General features: G+C 47.1%; 1 protein-coding gene across 4 annotated transcripts in view; it reads left to right on the top strand.

Moving 5' to 3' along the window:
• ADD2 (adducin 2) overlaps positions 1-19,341 on the top strand; it is a 96,480-nt gene that overhangs the window by 54,295 nt on the left and 22,844 nt on the right. For all 4 annotated transcript variants that reach the window (XM_070429430.1, XM_070429427.1, XM_070429429.1 and 1 more), the window contains exons 3-9: positions 2,288-2,503; positions 4,203-4,341; positions 10,781-10,932; positions 11,366-11,446; positions 14,268-14,417; positions 15,819-15,962; positions 18,681-18,779. In XM_070429430.1, coding sequence (XP_070285531.1) covers positions 2,321-2,503; positions 4,203-4,341; positions 10,781-10,932; positions 11,366-11,446; positions 14,268-14,417; positions 15,819-15,962; positions 18,681-18,779 — 948 coding nt within the window. In that variant the 5' untranslated portion in view covers positions 2,288-2,320. The remainder of the gene's footprint in view (positions 1-2,287; positions 2,504-4,202; positions 4,342-10,780; positions 10,933-11,365; positions 11,447-14,267; positions 14,418-15,818; positions 15,963-18,680; positions 18,780-19,341) is intronic.

Below are 19,341 nucleotides of genomic sequence, written 5' to 3'. Positions count from 1 at the left end.
TGGGGAAGGGGGCTTTATAGGGCAAAATGGTTTAAATGATTTGCCACTTGATTGAACTCAACCTCCAGCCCCTCCCCCTCCCTTCCTGTGTGGTTGGGGTGAAGTTGCAACACTCTAATTAAGGGTTTGTTTTTTTCCTGGTGGCCAGTCCCTCCCTTGAAACTATCTAAGGGCCCACTTTAAGTCCCCTCATGAGCATAAACTCAGGTTTGGCGAAAGGGGCTCATTATGAATAACAGAAGACATTCCCAATGTCTTTGGACATTTTAGAAGTCCTGAGGGTTTTTGAAGCTCTGTCCCAGAAACTGGGGACAAATGCCCACCAGATAACTCTTTACATTGTCCCGCCAGTACAACAAATGCTGGCTCCTCCGATCTTCAGCATCCTGCTCACTCTTTCCTGTATCTCCAGGTGGACGTGACCCCCTGTCTGGTCAGAGAACTAGGCATCCTCACCAGTCTTTTCTGCATGCTCTTCCTGTTGTTCATATAGCTCAAGATTGAATTATTTTTGGACTAAAACATATAATTACAGTTATTTAGTGTGCACCTGTTTACACTCGAATCATAGCCTCTCATTACCGGAGTTCTTAATGCTATGATGACTCTAGCCTCTAAATGAATGCTTAATACACTTGCTATGCACCAGACACTATTTCAAGTACGTATTTCATATTTATTAACTAATGGGATCCTCAGACAGCATAAAGAGGTAGCTAAGTGGTTGCAATCCCCGTTTTATAGACGGGGAAACAAGCACAGGGAGGTTAGGCAACTTGCCCAAGATCACACAGCTGATAACTGGCATAGCTGGAATCTGAACTCCAGAGTCCACGCTTTTAACCACTAAGTCAACTCCTCACACAACATTGATCACCAAGGAAGCACTGCGGGAAGTGGGGTGGGGAGAGAAGGGAGGAGCATAGAAGGATACCTCTGGTTCACAAAGTCAAAGGGTTTGAGCGGGCCCCTGTTGTCATGGTGAGAGAGTCAGTGCTTGCATTTCCTACCCCACACCCACCAGAGCGCCTCTGGGCTGAGCTGAGAGGCGAAGGCAGGCCTGGGGCATAGTGGTGCAGGCCATTGTTCTTGGTGCTTCAGGGCGTGGAGAGCTACTTCAGAGCCTCTCAGACCCATGCCTGGGAACTGCAGCCACTCCACAGGGGAGCCGAGAGATCAGCCTTTCCTGCCAGGATGGAAAGGATCCAGGCCAGGAAGGCTCCGGACTAGTCTGTGCTGGTCCCAGAGAAGCAGAGAGTCAGGTGGTTCTGCAGCTGGTGGAACCTGCAGTCAGAAGGAGCCCAGGGGTCTCTAGGAGCACATCCAATGCACCTACTGTTGGGGGAGTTGCTTGTTGCTATTTTTAAAAGGATGGGAGGCTGTGAAAGGACCAAAGAGTATTAAAAGGGGTGGGGAGCAGTGGGCGATGCCTCTGGGAGAATTTTGGTCTGCAGCGCCGTCTGCCCAGAAGAATTGGGTGGTGACTGCCTGTCTGCATGGCTCTGATGCGTTCCCACTATGTTTGACCTTGCAGTCTGTCTCTTCTTACGCCCCAAGTTCCAGGGATGAGGCTAGGTGACAGGTTCTTAGCTCACCCCACCACGTGGGATTGGCTTGAACCCACAAGGCAACTGTCAGTAGGTCATCTGTGTTCTTTGCAGATGTTTCTCTTTGGGCATTTGGCTTGAGGGAGAGGCGGGGGGGGGGGGGGGGCGGGGGGGCGGGGGGACGGAGGCGTGGGGGGAGGGGGGAGATGCAGGAAGAAGATCTCTTGCTCCAGGAACCCTGCATCCTCCATCCTTTACAGAGGCCAGAGCAAGTCAAAGTTGTGCAGAAAAGCATCCCCACCTTTCCATGGTCCTCCTCTTTTCAGTTTTCTTTTGTGAATTTCCCGCCAACATTTTTTTAGGAGGTGTCTTAGGGGCTTGCCGTTTTAGCTGAAGTGCTCATTCCCAGTAAATAGCTTTACTCTGTGTAAGGTAGGCGTCACAGACATCCTCACCGGCACTGGGGGGACTGTCCACTTCAACTGGACGGTGGCCATGTGAGGCTGGCGGGTTAGTCGGGGAAGGGTGGTGGACACCTGGGCGGGTGCCTTATTTTCACTTAGTCCAGGGATGCAGTAGCGCCCCCTAAGGATCGGCACTTGTCGGCGTGCCCTGCCCTCTAACCCGCGGCCCCGCCTACAGCCTCCTGGAAATAGCCGCATCCCACTGTGAATTCTGCTTTAGGACCCGCGCACCCCGACTGGGAGCTCCAACCCGTCCGCCCTCTTCCTTCTCCGCAGGGTTCCAGGGGTGGATAGTGAACCCACAGGACAATGAGCGAGGAGCCTGCCCCCGAGGCCGCCTCCCTGCCGCCCCCGCAGGGGCAGCACTACTTCGACCGCTTCTCTGAGGACGACCCTGAGTACCTGCGCCTTCGCCACCGCGCGGCGGACCTGCGGCAGGACTTCAACCTGATGGAGCAGAAGAAGCGCGTGACCATGATCCTGCAGAGCCCGGTGCGTGGGGTCTGCCCCAGGCCGCCCCGCGGGCGTGCGAGGGGGTTGCGCTGATGCGTCTGGGTGAACCTGGAAGAGAATTCCTCTTTCACGCGCTCAGGGTCCTAGCGATTTCAAGCTGAGCCAGACCAGGGTGTTTGGTTCTCTCTGGTCGCCAGTGGGTGGCAAAACCTGGCTTAGGTGTAGGTGGTTTGGATCTGTGCGTCTGAGAGACAAGCGCCCCACCTCCGTTTCCAGTGTCCCTTCTGAGCCTCAGTTTCCAGTTTTCCTTCCTCGCCAAAAGCTGTTAACAATGAACAAATGTGCGTAAACCGGAGGCCAGCAGAGGGCGCCACGTGGAAGACTTGAGACTCCCCTTCCCGAACACCAGAAAGGACTCACAGTTGGGGCAATAAGGCTGACATGCCCAGGGCAGGGGTGAAGAGAGCCTGGAAGTCCCAGGAGGTGGGGGGAGTCAATAATTCAGGGGCTTATGGGACACGGGCCCCGGAAGGGAGAGCAAGTGAGGATCATCCCACCAAAGCTCCAGAGGAGGTCAGTTGGTGTCTGCCTGGCAAGGACTCAGCTCATCCTTGAGGCAAGGACATCATGTGGGCCTAATGGACCACTGAAGTGGCAGGGGGCACACGCTCTTGGGCCGGGGGGAGGAAGAGCATGGGAGTCTGAGGGCGGTAGAGCTAAGGGTCCTCAGGAAACAGTGCATGATCCCAAGGGCTGGGAAGCTCAGGGGTGGAGCTGGTATCTCCAGGTGCTTGCCAGGATGGGCTCTGCCTCAGCCCCAAGGGAGCCAGGGCATTGCATGGGCATGTGTGACCCCAGCTGAGAGCCAGGGCATTGCATGGGCATGTGTGACCCCAGCTGAGAGCCAGGGCATTGCATGGGCATGTGTGACCCTAGCTGAGAGCACACAGTGAATGCTCAGGCCTCACAGAGGAGCACCGAGGGATGGCCCGCGGTCTTGGTGACAGGTGACACTGTGTTGGGGCGCCTGAAGGAATATGGCAGGTGCTAAAAGCACTGGGGCGGTGGAAAAACCCCAGAGTGTGACTAGGAGGGTGGCAGGTGTGGGAGGAGAAGTGGCAGGTTTGGAGCCTGAGAGGATGGGACTCTATTCCCAGGCAGGAGATGGGGATGGGAGGAGCTCAGGCTGCTTCTCCCCTTTTATAGAATCACCAACACGAGTGTTCCCTGCTGCCACCTGGTGGACAGACATGCTTTGTTCATAGCTTGCGGGTTCTGAAAAGCCAGGCTGAGAGTACTGTAGTGGGAAACCAGAAGTGGAGAACTCAGAAGTCATCAAATCCTTCTGAAACTGAGAGGCTCAAAAAATCCATAGGCACAGCTAATGGAAGATGGGCATGCTTCCTCATTTAGTTCTGCTTTTTAACATGTCTCAGTTACTAAATTGAAGTCCTGCCAACCTTGACTATCACTTAGACACAGGAAGTTACCTGGAATCCGAGTACTGCCCACAGGTCAAAGTGAGCAGGATCCGTTCTCAGCATCTCCTTGTGGCTCCCCCAATAGCAGTTTGGGGAGGATCCTAAATCCCAGTGAAATTGCCCAATGTCTTCTGGGGCCCAGGAATCCCAAGTGTGGCCCCGGCCTTGCTGACCTGGGGTGGGGCGGGCACTTGGAAGGGGGTCCCGTGATCTCCTGAGATGCACTGGGGGACCAGCGCCTCTGCGCCTGCTTTTAGTCTTTCAGGGAGGAGCTGGAAGGCCTCATCCAGGAGCAGATGAAGAAGGGGAACAATTCCTCCAACATCTGGGCCCTGCGGCAGATCGCGGACTTCATGGCCAGCACCTCCCACGCAGTCTTCCCAACATCTTCCATGAGTATGTGGGGAGCAGGGGAGCTGCCAGGAGCAGCGGGTTGGGGAAGTGGGGTGGGGACGAGAGAAAGGAGCAGCAAGAAGCAATTTGGTTGCCAGGCTACGGGGTGAGTCTGCAGTTGCATTAGTAGACCTGGGGGAGCTGAGCAGCAGCCAGAGAGGTACCTGGCTCTGCTTCTGATGCTGCTGCAATATACAACCTTGTAGATAAATCTGATTACATCTATGATTCTTTTCTTAAGATAAATCACTAGGAGTTGAATTTCTAGATTGAAGTGTATGCATGTTTTATAGACTTTAATGCATAATGTCAAATATCCCCGGAGAAAGATGGAACCAATTTACATTCCCCGCAGGCATGCACTAGAGTGCCCATTTACTCCACTCTGATCCACAGTATGTATTACCATCTGTTTCATCCTCATGATTTGACAGATGATGAAAAATCCTTTATTTGTGTTTTAATGTGCAGTTACTAACGAAGTTGGATGTATTTTCATACACTTATTGGACATGATTTTCCTTTTGTAGTAAATTGATTGTCATACCCACCCTTTGCCAATTTTCCTACTCACATATTCTTTTCTTATAGATTTTCAAATCTTTATAAAGTAAGATTATTTCTCCATTATCTGTCAAATACATTGCAGGTTTTTTTCCAGTGTCTTGCTTGGCTTTTAATTTTGTTTAGTATGTTTTTGTCTTGTTGAGCGCTTTAATTTCCACATAGTTGAATCCATTGTTATTTTCCTTTGTTTTCTGCTTTGGAGTGCATGCTTAGAAACACTTTCTTATGGTTTATCATTTAGTCAAATACCCTTAATTACTCATTTGCCAATTTTTTTCAACTATTTGTACCAGTTGATTCTTTAAAATAACTTTAAAAGTATTTGTCAAGTCTCCCCTTCACCTCAAAAATTTCTCTTGGGATGTTGATTGAATTACTTTAAATGGATAGACTAAATTGGTGGAGAATTTTTAAATTTATAATTTATGTTAGAATGTAAATTCCACAGGGGAAAAGGTATTTGTATGTCTTATTCCCTAATATGTCCTAGAATATAGTGTCCTGGACTTAGGTACATTTCTGAACATAGTAGGTGCTTAAAAATATTTGCATGGCTCAGCCAGTGTTGCTCAGTGGTTGAACATCGACCTATGCACCAAGAGGTCACCGGTTTGATTCCCAGTCAGGGCACATGCCCAGGTTTCGAGCTCTATCCCCAGTAAGGAGCATGTAGATGGCAGCTAATCGATGTTTCTCTCTCATCGATGTTTCTATCTCTCTCTCCCTCTCCTTTCCTCTCTCTCTAAAATCAATTTAAAAACCCATAAAAAATATTTGCATAAATGAATTTTAAATTTGTTCTTAAATGATATATGTCTTCTATTTATTCACTTTTTCTTTAATGTGCATCAGGAAAGTTTAGGAATTATTTTCATATAGTTGCTATTAATTTCTTGTTAAGTTTATCCTGACAATTTTATGTAACTTTGTTATTTCAAAAGATTCTCCATTTAATTTTCTTTCTGTTTTTGCTGTAACCCAGGGGAATCATTGGAGATATATATATTAGCCCCTTATCAAACTCTTAAATTTCAGTATCTTCTCATTCAATTCTTTTGGGTTTTATATATAGAAAAATCACATAATTTGCAAGTAATGGTCATTTTGCATCCTTCATTCCAACATCTACTCTTTGGTTTATATTTCCAGTTTTTCCATTGCATTGTTAGAACTCGCAGAACATGCTCAGTAATAGGTTAGAGAGTAAGCATCCTGGTCTTGTTTCGGACTTTTTAATGGAAATTCTTTTGCCACAAGAGCTTGAGATGGTTGTTCTTTATTATGTTCAGGAAATATCTTTTTATTCTGGTTCGATCGGGTTTTTCTCAGCAATGGATGTAGAATTTTATAAAATGCATTTTGAGCATTTATTGATTCTCCTTTCCTTGAACTATTGATGAGATGAATTATATTAATAGATTTCTGTATATTGACCTCCTTTTTCACTCCTAAAATAAATCATTCCTGGTCTTGATATATTCTTTTTAAAAGACTCTTCTGGATTTGATTCCCTGGAATTTTATCAAGGAGTTTTGCATCCATATTCATACATGAGATTAGTCAGCAGTTTGCTTTTTGGGCAATCTTTATTTTCTTTGCCCTAATGGAGATAGGAAGTCTCATTTTTTAAAAAATATATTTTATTGATTTTTTACAGAGAGGAAGGGAGAGAGATAGTCAGAAACATCGATGAGAGAGAAACATCGATCAGCTGCCTCCTGCACATCTCCTACTGGGGATGTGCCCGCAACCCAGGTACATGCCCTTGACCGGAATCGAACCTGGGACCTTTCAGTCCGCAGGCCGACGCTCTATCCACTGAGCCAAACTGGTTTCGGCAAGTCTCATTTTTTTGAATATTTATTATTCTATTGGAAAGCCATCTAAATCTGGAATATTTTTATAAACTTTTTTTTTCTGTTTCATCTGTGGTTTTTAAAAAATCTATTTGGCTGGTTCTTGAGTAAATTTTGGTCATATATTTTGTATTAAATAATCCATTTTGTGGAGCTTTTCAAAATTATTAGTATGATTTACAATATTATTTTTATCATTTAAACTTTCTGCTGTGAATGAGATGACTCCCATTCTCATTCCTGGTGCTGTATATTAACACTTTCTCTTTATTGGCCAATCCAGATATTGGTTTATTCATAGATCTTCTCACATAAGCCAATTCTTGGATTTCATATTGGTTCTACTAATTTTCTTGTTCCCAGTTTATTGCTTTTCTTTTTATATTCATTAATACTTTCCCATAACTTTCTTTTAGTTTATTTTGTTGTTTATATTTTTTCTAGAGAAGAATAAAATGGGTGGTTTATTTTTATATTTAATCCAATAATAAAGATATTTAAGGCTATGAATTCTTTTTCTCTGAGTATAAGTTTGGTCTTATTCCATGAATTTTGATACATTGTATTTCTTTTATTGCTAATTTCTAGGTAGGAGATTACTATTATAATTTTATTTTTATTCTAAGAGCTCTCTGGGAATGTATTTTCTCATTTTCAGATGGTTGAATTTGCATTCTTTTAAAGATTTGTTGATAATGTCTAATTTTATTGCATTATGTTTAGAAAACGTGGCCTATTTAATGTCTGTGTTGGGGATTTATTGGGATTTTATTTGTGGCCTAATAATATCACTTAAAAATGATATATGAGTATAGACTCTATCTCTAGGGCATAGTATTTAGTCTATATCTTCATTTATTGTTTTTGATTTTATAATAAATGACAGTTGTGTTGCCTTCCACTATATTTAAATTTTGTTCATTGCTATTTGTTTTTCTGATAGCTTTTGCTTTGGACATCTTGATGAAATGTTATTGAAGGCATGAGTGTTCTTTATAGCTATAGCCTCATTTTGGATTAAACCTTTAATCTATGTAAAATGACCTACAAAATAGCCCTCTGTCCAAAAGAATATTGTTTTCCCTTGACTTCTACTTTGATAATAATATTATGACCTCTCTTTAATCCTTGTTTATATTTGACTGGCATACTTCTGATGATTCTTTTACTTTAACCAGTTTTATGTTACTTTATTTTAGTGTGGTGTTGGGTTTTTTTTGTAAACCTCCTATAGCATTGTCTTCTGGCATCTATTGCTATTGTAGAGAAATCTGAAACAACCTATTTTTGTTCTTTTGTAGGCAACCAGAAATTTTTTTCTAGATGTATGTGGATTTTCCCCTTACCTTGGCATTTCAGAAATGTTGTCAGGAAGCATATAATTGTAGGCTTCTACTTCTTCTCCTTCTCCTTCTCCTTCTCCTTCTCCTTCTCCTTCTCCTTCTTCTTCTCCTTCTTCTCCTTCTTCTCCTTCTTCTCCTTCTTCTCCTTCTTCTCCTTCTTCTCCTTCTTCTCCTTCTTCTCCTTCTTCTCCTTCTTCTTCTTCTTCTTCTTCTTCTTCTTCCTCACTGGGGGATATTTTTCCCATTGATTTCTAGAGGGAGTGGAAGGGAGGGAGGAGGGGGGAAAAGAGAGAGAGAGAAACATCAATGTGAGAGAAACACATTGATTGGTTGCCTCCCACACAAACCCCTACTGGGGCTGGGGAGCCTGCAACTGAGGTATGTGCCCTGGACTGGGAATGGAACCCGAGATCCTTTGGTCCACGGGCAAATGCTCTAACCACTGAACAAAACTGACCCAGGCTATTCTTCTTTTTATTGACTCCACCCCCTTCCCGAATACAGTAAATCTTTAATATATATATATATATATGCTGTTTTCCAGTCCAGAAGTTTTCTATTAGGTCAGTGCTGATTATCTATATGCTAGCTCTCTGGTATTTGTCTCCCATATCCATCATATTTTCTCTCATCATTTTCATGTCTCTGTCCTTATACTCTTCCATTTGAAAGAGAAACCGGGCTGGCCAGCATTCTTCTTGTCTGTCGGGAAGACAGTTGGATGACTGGAAATTTGATTAGTGTACATCCAGGTGTCTGAGTCAGGGAGTGCAGAGAAGGGAAATCGCAGTCATGAGTTCAAGCTCAAGAGGTTCTTTGTCCCACTCCATTTGCCTTAGAAGTTCTTTTCTTTCTTTGTTTCTTTGTTTCTTTCATTCTTTCTTTTTTAATGCAGTAGTATGTCTTTTAGTCTTAGCTTTCAGGAGGTTTGGTGGGTTTTGCATCTTTTTTTTATGTTTTCTTAAGTAATTTGAATAAATGGCTCCACTAGATCTGAGTCATAAACCTGGTGGGCAGCGATCCTAACTTTTGTGAAGCTCGTCAGAATAAGCATTCTTTTCATTAAGACCCTGGAGGCAGAGGATGGGGACTCCTGTGGAGCCCTCTATTCCCTTCTCCTGCCCTCAAGACTGTGGGCAGAATAATCTTCACAGCGGGGGTTTCGGGGAGCCTCTGATACAGGATGTGGAGGATGCGATAGGGTGTGTTAAAACCCATTCTGGCCTCCTGAGCATCAGTGGGACTCCATCATTATTTGTAAGAGAAGGACCCAAAGAACTCTGGATCTGAAGACCCTCCCCCAAATAGTACCCCGCCCCCCCCCCCCCGGCTTTGTCTGGGGACCTTATATTTTCGATATGCCTCCCTTCTTGCTCCCTGGGTGAAGCTAATAGGCAATTTCTTGTCAGGGTGATGCACAGAGAGGAGGAAGGGATCCCAGACAGGTCCATTTGAATTAGAAATTATTGACTTGGGAGTTTTTTTTATTGTTCTTCTTGCCTGTTGAACTGGATCTTTGGACCACTTCTGTCCTTGTCAGCTACTGGACACATGCCCTGGAGGTGTACCACCCTTTTGGGTGCATTTTCCTGATGTGGGTGTTCAAGGCTTGCCATGCTTGCTTTATGTTGGGCCAATAGCACCCAGTCCACCCTCATCTTCACACACCATCTGATTATTTCAACTAATGGCAGGCTGGTCCAGGACATACATCACACTGTGGAGTAGCGAGGCTTACAGAGATGGCAGAAGTTCCCAAAGAGCATTTTAATCCATTAAACTTTTAATGGGATGCTGGGAGAGGCAGCATCAGGAGGCTCCCAGCCAGATGTCATTTTAAGTCAGAACACTTTCCTATTGATTCTCTTATTGGTTCCTGGACACTGGCAAATCGAAGTGCTGGGGCTCAGACACCCCCTTTTGCCTTCTTGAGGCCTGTAGGCAGCAGTCATCGTGGTTAATGAGACAGGCTGGACGTCAACTCCTAGACCCTTTGGGTGCCCTGAGGACAAGACTATCAGACCCTCTAGGTCCATTTCCAAGTCCCGTTCATAGCCCCCAAAATTCCCAAAGAGAAACCATAAAGAACCAAAAGACACATCCAGAGGGGAGCAGATGAGGCCTGCTAAGGCCTGAAGCCCTTCAGCCTAACACAGCCACACTGACTTCCGGAAGTTTATGACTTGTCAGAAAAAGTTGAGGAATTTACTTCCTGGGTGACTTTGGTGTTCTATTTGCCGTGTTTCCAAATCAGAGAAAAAGTTATATTGCATAGTATAGTTAAAATAGTACAATAAGGATTAGTAACTTCTTCATGAAAACTAACTGATGAAATATACCCATATTTAAACCCTGAAACTTATTCTTGCTTTTATTTAATGCCCATCTTTAGGATGTGTGGTAAGCTTGGCTTTCTGAGAACCCTTCATTCGGTGACCTTAAGCCTTGTCATGATTTTTTACCTAAAGCAATACGATTTTTACCCAAATAAGCAGAGGACTTTTGGATTTTCTCACCTGGGTAAAGGTGAAAGAATGTTGACTTCCCTGCCTATTGAAGTATCTTGTGCAGTTGTAGTGCCAGTGAGGATTTGGAAAGGACTAGGGCTAGGAAGGAGGGGCAGATGGGAGCCCCTGACCCTGCGAGCTACCGTGTCCTCACCCTCTCCCCGTGCAGACTTCTCCTTGATGACGCCCATCAATGACCTCCACACAGCCGACCCCTTGAACCTGGCCAAGGGGGAGCGGCTCATGCGGTGCAAGATCAGCAGTGTCTACCGACTTCTGGACCTCTATGGCTGGGCCCAGCTGAGTGACACTTACGTCACGGTGAGGAGAGGGTCTTGGAGTGGGGTGGGGCACTGTGTGTGGCCCCCACAAAATCCAAAGGGAGAACTCCTGACTGTTGGCATGGACATGGCACTGCTGGTGCCATGCTGAGCCCTTCCAAGGGTTCTAACCACTGTGGTCACCTGAAATAACCTGGCCAATGGACATTTCTCTGGATGAGGAGCTGGGGACTCCTGGATCCTATTTCTAGGGCTAGCCTTGACCATCAAGAGATTCTTCTTATAGCTCCATTTCTTTAGTTCCAAATAAAGACCAAGTTCTCTCATGACTCGAGGTAGGAGGTGGGGAGGTAAAGGTTCTTGAGAGGAAGATTTGGGTGTAGCAGATTCAGGGAAAGAGGGGATTCAAGCAGAATGTCATTGGAAATGACCCACTCCCTTCTTACCCCTGAGAACATGTGTCTTTCCTCCAGATGAGAGTCAGCAAGGAGCAGGACCACTTCCTCATTAGCCCTAAGGGAGTTTCCTGCAGTGAAGTCACAGCATCCAGCCTGGTGAGTACAGTCCAGCGTCTCACTGCTCATTCCTATTGAAATGACAGCTCCTACAGTGATAGGTCATCTCCAATTTATACACTGCTGTCCTGTCCCTCGTTGAGTTTACAATCCAGTGGGACAAGAAGACACATGGGCACCAAAACAAATGGAGTGCCCAGAGCATGATGCCACCACGAGACCGAATGTGAGGTGCAGGCAGCAAGTGCAATAGGAGGAAGAGATGGGCCTGGTCTCTGAGCCTGTGGTTGTATCATAAAGGCTGGGAGTAGGAAGGCCTTTCTGCCTGGGAGACACATTACATTAGAATGGCAGCCAATGCTTTGTCCCAAAGCAATGCAAGACCTGGCTAGTGCTGGTGCCATTAGAGACAGCTTCGGGGACCTCTTTCAGTTCTGCTCCTTTACGTGGGGTAGGGAGAAACTTCCAGAAGCTGATTTTAATCAAGAAAGATTTCTGGGTGTGAGAAGGAAAGCGGTAGAAAGGACTGTCTTAGAAGCAGAAAGGGCCCCATGTTTCTTAGATACATGGGCTACAGCGGATGTACCAGCTGTCGCACCTGGGGGAGGAGCATGCCACTCAGATGCCGCCAGGCTTGAGACACTCAGATGTTGAGTCCAGGTACTCAGTTTAAAGAGCACAGACAAAGTCACAGAATATTTGGGCAGGGCTGGGCCTCGAGGACTGCCAAGGCCACCTTACAGGCAGGAGAGAACTTTGGTGCCCAGTGAGGATAAGTGACTTGCACAGGCCACCCAAGGAGGCCATGGGAGAGCAGACAGGGACTATGAATACAAGGACGGCACAGGCTCTGTCTTTAAGGCATTCATGATTGAGTCAGGGGGTAAGGGGAGGCAATCAGTGATTAAACTCCAACTGAAAAGCGCCCTGGGACAAAGGAAGCTTGGGGAGCCTGGGGAAGAGGCACCGGGCTCACTGGGTGCTGTAGGAGGTAGAGGTGGCAAAGGAGGAACTTCTGGGTTGAAATGGTGATGAGGGAATGGAGTCCTCAGGAGCTCACTATGGATAAGCAGATTGAGACCAGGGTAGCAGGGAAGCACTGGGCAGAGGGGACCGTGTCCTCAGCAGGAGGGCGTCATGCACCAAGCCCAAATGCATACCACATCCCAGTGCACTTGGAGGACAGGTGAGTGGCTGAGTCTGGAGGTAAGGCAGGGAAGGTGATAAATGGCACTGCAGGCCTCTTATGGCACTTCAGCTTTATTCTGCTGGACAGGCAGAACCTCTCAAGCATTGTCAGCGGACGAGTGATGCAATCAGGTTTCCATTGTATAAATTGCCCTCTGACAACTATATGGAGGCAAACTGTCATCACAACAACCAGTTAGGGCTGTGACAATCAGCCAGGAAGGAAATTTTGGTCCAGCAGCCTTAGTGGGCCTGGCAACCAGCTGGGTTGGGGGTGTGGGGTTGAGTTTGAGCTGGTGGCATGTTCAGGAAAGAAGTCAGTTGGCATTTGGTTATCCTAGCTCAGAAGAGCTATGGCCTAGAGATACAGCTTTGAGAGTCATGGGCATGAGATGTTCAGGGTGAGTGTGTAGACTTAGTGCTGTTGTGTATGGTTGTACAGGTCATGCACTGCACAAGAGAGCCTGGCTGGTGAGAGGGGGAAGGGTGAAAACCAACCTGTGCTCCACTGGGCTTGTGTTTCAAATTTGCTCAATGGAAGCCATCCACACACCAAGACCTGTGCCCCTGGTGCTGTCCTCAAGAGGGGGCTGTTCTCATTTGGACAAAAGCACTATATGGGATAGTGGCTATTATATTAAGCTGTAGATTCGTTTCTTTTAAATCCTCACCTGAGGATATGTTTTTATTGAGTTTAGAGAGAGAGGAAAGGAGAGAGAGAGAAAAACATCAATCGGTTGTCTCTCATACATGCCCCAATCAGGGCTCAAAGCCATAACCTAGGTATGTGCCCTGACTGGGAATCAAACCCACAACCTTTTGGTGTATGGGATGATGCTGCAATCGACTGAGCCACCTGGCCAAGGCAAGGCTATAGAGGTTCTTAAAGTGACAACAGATCACACATCCAAGGCGAATATAAGGATTGCATGAGATCAGAGGAAACTCTGAGCAGGCCACACCTCTGAGGAAATGGGGGAGCTGGGCTGAAGGGAGGTACCCGAGATGGGAGTGTTGCTGCTACTTCCAGCGGTCAGCCGCTTTGAAGTCATGTTCATTCGTAGAACATGAATTTTGTAAGAGGGGATTGTTGAACATCTTCCTGATGGTTCTGCTTAAACAAATGATGCCAGTAGCCTGTCCCTTCCTTTGGTACCACCTTGTCTGCTGGGCCTTCTGGAATGGGATGGTAGGAAGTCTGTGGAATTGCCCAGTGTGCTGCATTCAGAATGTCATGGTGGTACAATTTCAAGGGCCAAAGCTGTTGTGATTTTTAAAACTAAACTCTAGCTTGTTAATAACGCCAGGGCACACCTGTTGTCGGAGAATTGGGCTATACCAGCTGCAGGGAGATTGCACTCTGGGGACCTCAGTAAGAGGGTGGTGTTAGGAGGGGACTCATTTCAGGATTTGGGTTTGTGTTGGGTGCTTTGGGGAGTGTTCTGAGAAGGAGGTGTTGCCTTAGCTAGTATACTGTCAGAGGCAGGGGCAAGTATGTGGCAGGGAAGGGGCGGCGCGGGGGAGACTCCCCCACCACCGAGCACAGCGTTGCTCAGATGTGGTGGATGAATGAACACCAGTGGGTAGCCATGTGCTGGCTCACTTCTGGGGAGAGACGTGAGCGGCCTCTGCCTGTCCTGTAGCCGTAAGCCTCTCTCCTTCCCTGGCCCAGATCAAGGTGAACATCCTGGGAGAGGTGGTGGAGAAGGGCAGCAGCTGCTTCCCGGTGGACACCACGGGCTTCTGTCTGCACTCGGCCATCTATGCAGCCAGACCCGACGTGCGCTGCATCATCCACCTGCACACGCCGGCCACGGCCGCGGTGAGTGTCGGCTCTCCAGCCAGCATTTCGCTCCCTGAGGCCGGCAGCAGACCCATGGGACCTGCTTCTCTGAGATGCCCCCTGAGTTAAGACACAAGACCCCCAAGCTAGTAACAATCCCATCATTTAATCTGGAAAGATTTCCGGGAACTCACACCAAAGTGAGGAGAAGGACCCCCCATTGTGGGGTTCCTAGACCTCTCCATTTTTCTGACTGCAGAAGTCTTGGTCTGGGGAAAGAAGGTGAAGATGTGTGATGTCTGCCCCACTGCACCCCCCACCCTGCCACTTACGCACACTGGCACCACGCACCAGGTGATGCCTCCTCTTCCGTCTCTCTATTCACCCTGTTGGACTGAGGGCTGGCGCCTGCCCCCACTCCTTTTCCCCAGCCCAGGCTCTGGTGAGGAGAGATCGCGATAGAAGATAAGATGTTGGGAGCCTGGACTTGCCCACTTTTCATAGCCCGAGTGGGCTGAGATCTGGGGATGGGGCAAGGAAAACTGGGAGAGAGTAGAATAAAGACACACACACCCCCAAGAAGCAGGTTGTTCCCTCGGGGTCTCTGGGTAATTTCTCCATGTATGCCGAGGACGCTGCAACGTCGCTTGGAAAGACAGCAGGCAAGCAGTTTTGGTTTCTCAACCTTTACCCCATCGTGCCCACCCCACAGGCCACACACCTACAGGGCAGAGCAGACTTGTCACTGGCCTGTGGTTTTTGGTTTTTGGTTTTCTCAGCAAAACCCATTCATTACGAGCAGAGGCCTTCCAGAATTTGGGCCAAGACTGGATGATGAGTTTGTGCCAAGTATGCCAAGCCTGGGCTTACTCCTGGGGCAAAATGAGTGAAGGAGGCCAAGAGGCTCTTCCAAACCTCTGGCTTTAAATAAAAGGCAGAGCGTGGGGCATGGGGTTGCAATAGGGTTTTAACCCTGTCCCCTGGCACTCTTACTGCCTCGTTGCTAGAAAAATGCGGCTCTACAATGGGCCTCCCTGTAGGTGAGGAGTTGTGGCTGTTTCTGCACTGACCTCAAGGCTGAGGGTCTCCACCAACCCACCCCAGGGGACCCTGGGCCCTGCTTTGCCCCAGCCTGCTGCCAACTCCACCACCCCCTGCCTCTTCCCAGAGTCCTTGGACAAGAGCAATGCAGGGGGCTGGCAGTGGTATAGCTCTCTCGAGTCATTCTTTGCAGCAGTTTTAGAAGGTGATATATTGACGTGGTTGCTGTGAAAATTGTGATGGAAGGATGGTAGAGGAAGCAGCCAGAAATCAAGACCACAGCCAAGTGGAGGGTCAAAGGGTCCCCGCACCCATCCCTAGAGTAGAGTTGACTGTGCCACTCTGCGGGAAGGCGCTGGGGGAGCTACAGGCGCTAACCATTCTGTCCTCTCTCTGAAGGTGTCAGCCATGAAGTGGGGCCTCCTGCCTGTCTCCCACAACGCCCTGCTGGTGGGGGACATGGCCTATTACAACTTCAATGGTGAAATGGAGCAGGAAGCGGATCGGATCAACCTGCAGAAGTGCCTTGGACCCACCTGCAAGGTTTGGCTCAGCTGCTCCGGGAAGATGTTTCAGGGGGGATTATCAAAAGATGATGTTACAAGTGACACGTGTTCATTGGATGATGTTTAAAAGTTATACATAAAAAATGAAATAAAATTCTCTCTATTGCACTACCCTGAGATTTTGGTACACTCCCCAAATATGGTCACATATATTTATAAAACTAGGATCATAAAATAATATATCCTCCTTTTTCCCCCCCTTAGCAGTATACAGTAAACACCTTTGTATGATATTAAATGTTTTCTACGTCACTATTTTAAATGATTAGAATATATTTCATTGAGCGAATGACTGTGCCACCATTTACCTGAAGAGTCCTTTATGATTGAACATTGGAAGGGTTTTTTTCTCTGAATTTTCTCTTGATATAAACAACACTGTTATGAAAATCCTTTCCCATCTATCTTTGTATATTATTTCCTTAGAGTAAATTTCTACAGGTGCACCTTTAAAAAAAAAAAAAAATATATATATATATATATATATATATATATATATATATATAATTGATTTTTTTTACAGAGAGGAAGGGAGAGGGATAGGGAGTTAGAAACATCAATGAGAGAGAAACATCGAGCAGCTGCCTCCTGCACACTCCCTACTGGGGATGTGCCCACAACCAAGGTACATGCCCTTGACCAGAACCGAACCTGGGACCCTTGAGTCCACAGGCCGACACTCTATCCACTGAGCCAAACCAGTTAGGTCTACAGATGCACCTTTTAAAATTTCCAAGTCACGTTGGCCAAATTGTTCTGTTTGCCCTGCAACGTCTAGTGTATGAGAATGCTGCTTCTCTGTGGTCTCCCCAGACTTTACTGTTATCACTTTTTTCTAACTTGATAGAGGAAAACAGAACCTCATTATTGTTTGGTTAAAGTCTAATGACCTATTTCATAACAGTACATATTTGGGGGTGGTCAGCTTAGCACAGGAAGTTTAGGAGCTGAACTTGGGTTGCTGACGCCTGCTCCCATCCTCGAAAGGTACTCACCGTCACTTCCCATCTGAGAGTCCCCGTCCTCCGGTCTCTGCCGCAGAGGAGAAAGCCCTGCCACTCTCGCCTGACATTCTCTAAAGCCGTGGTCGGCAAACTGCGGCTTGTGAGCCACATGTGGCTTTTTGGCCCCTTGAGTGTAGCTCTTCCACAAAAATTTCGTGGCCCATGCGCAGAAGTTGGTTTTCGGCCTGGGCGAGTCTATTTTGAAGATGTACTGTTGATATTTGGCTCTGTTGACTAATGGGTTTGCCGACCACTGCTCTAAAGCAGTGGTTCTCAACCTTCCCAATGCCACGACCCTTTAATACAGTTCATGTTGTGGTGACCCCCAACCATAAAATTATTTTCGTTGCTACTTCATAACTGTAATTTTGCTACTGTTATGAATCGTAATGTAAATATCTGATATGCAGGATGTATTTTCATTGTTACAAATTGAACATAATTAAAGCATAGTGATTAATCACAAAAACAATATGTAATTATATATGTGTTTTCCGATGGTCTTAGGTGACCCCTGTGACAGGGTCATTCAACCCCCAGAGGGGTCGCGACCCACAGGTTGAGAACCACTGCTCTAAAGCCTCATGAACAGCGCCCGGAGAGGGATGAGCTGCTCACCTCCATGAGCTGCTACAAGAGTGGGAATGATGGGCATTTGTTCTCTGCAGCATCTTTAGTGGGCAAGAGCCATCACCTCTTTCCATTTCTCTGGCACTTGAGAGGGAAACCTCCAGCTGTTTTCAGCGAGAGAGGATGTGATGATCAGGCCTCAGCCCAGGTCTGCAGGGACAGATCCGATACATGGGTCTGTGCCCCAGCTCCCAGATGGGCATTGGCTGATTGCAGAGAGTTCTCGAGCATAAAGCCAACCAAGAAGAATTTTTGGCACCTGGACCTTGGAGAGTCAAGCTCTTGGGATAAATTTACTTCTGGGTTTTCCCCTCCTTTTATCTGCCTGCCTCCCCGCCCCCCCCACCCCCCCCCACCCCCGCCCCCGAGTCAGAAACATCGCACCAACAGTGAGTCAGCCTAATCTGGCTGCTTTCTGGCTAGTTCCCATTCTGCCTCTAACTAGCTGGGAAACTTTCCATTTCTTCAGGCCTCTATTTCCGCTCTCATAAAGCCAGTGGGTTAGACTAGAAGATCACTAGGGCCTCATTCATAGAGCTGCCCAGGCCTCACTGAGTTTATGGAGAGGGAAGCCAATGTCCAGAGAGGTCACGTGACTGGCCATCAGGGACTCAGGTTCCCCACCTGTTTCTGCAGAGCTGCCTCTTAGAGAGCCACCCCCTCGGGTTTTGATTCCCAGGTTCACTAACTCACAGGGCAAGAAGTTGCTTCTGAGGTTGAATCCTCATACTGGACATCAAATAATTCCATTTACTTTAACACAAATACTAGTTCTTAGACTTCTAAGCTCTCCAAGGCCTAAAACCCCAAAGATTTTGCCCAAAGAAATCGACCAAATTACTTAGTCTCAGTATTAAAAAACATCTATTTCTCAGGGTGATTGTTTAGGGTTCAAATCACATGTGATGTTACATTTGGATGTTTGTGTAGGGAGAAGGAACAAGGAATTGCAGGGGTGTGTGCTCCGGGATTGGATATGGAACTTGATCTGAATAAAATGAAACTCTCTCTCTCTTAACTAGAAGGCTTAAAGTTTTAATTGGCCATTTGCTCCTCTACAGATCCTGGTGCTAAGAAACCATGGCGTGGTTGCTCTCGGTGACACTGTGGAGGAGGCGTTTTACAAGATCTTCCACCTGCAGGCTGCATGTGAGATACAGGTGAGCAGGTCCTCTGGGGACTCTGGGGAGCAGCTCTGACAGTGGCCGGTGGGCAAAGGCCACCCCTCACCCCCGCCATTAGCTGTGACTCAGGGAGGTCTGTGAGCCTAGCCATCTAAAAGCCTGGCCCTATTTCTTTGCTTTGGCACCACCTTATTCATTTCAAGTTTCACACTTAGAAGCAATTTTGTAGCCAAAGCAGTGCTTTCTGATGTCGTGGCCCCCCTGCCCCCTAACCGGTGACACTGGCCCTGAGCTCTGACCCTGACTGGTGCAGGAACCTGGCAGAGCCTCTGATATGCCCATTTTCCCTACCCCACACCCGAGCTCATTAAGAGTTCCCTACCTTCCTTCTGAAGAAGAGGCTGCCATGAGAAACAGTTCTTATCTCTTTGCAAAGATAGCACAGCCCTAAGAATGAATGCAGAGAGATGTTCATGTTAACTACCCGCCCCCCCAATGGTGAAGGGTGTCTCTTCCAGGCTCCAGACCCTCAGAAATGGGCACTGTGCAATTTAGCCAAAGGCAGGATGGCACTGTTGGCAGCTCACTAGCTGCTTCT

The sequence above is a fragment of the Myotis yumanensis genome, unplaced genomic scaffold (assembly GCF_028538775.1).
Source record: "Myotis yumanensis isolate MYYU_CA2020_CCGP unplaced genomic scaffold, mMyoYum1.0.hap1 SCAF_11, whole genome shotgun sequence".
Classification (NCBI taxonomy): domain Eukaryota; kingdom Metazoa; phylum Chordata; class Mammalia; order Chiroptera; family Vespertilionidae; genus Myotis; species Myotis yumanensis.
Note: the sequence above shows the minus strand (reverse complement) of the source record. Positions and strands in the feature narration are given on the sequence as shown.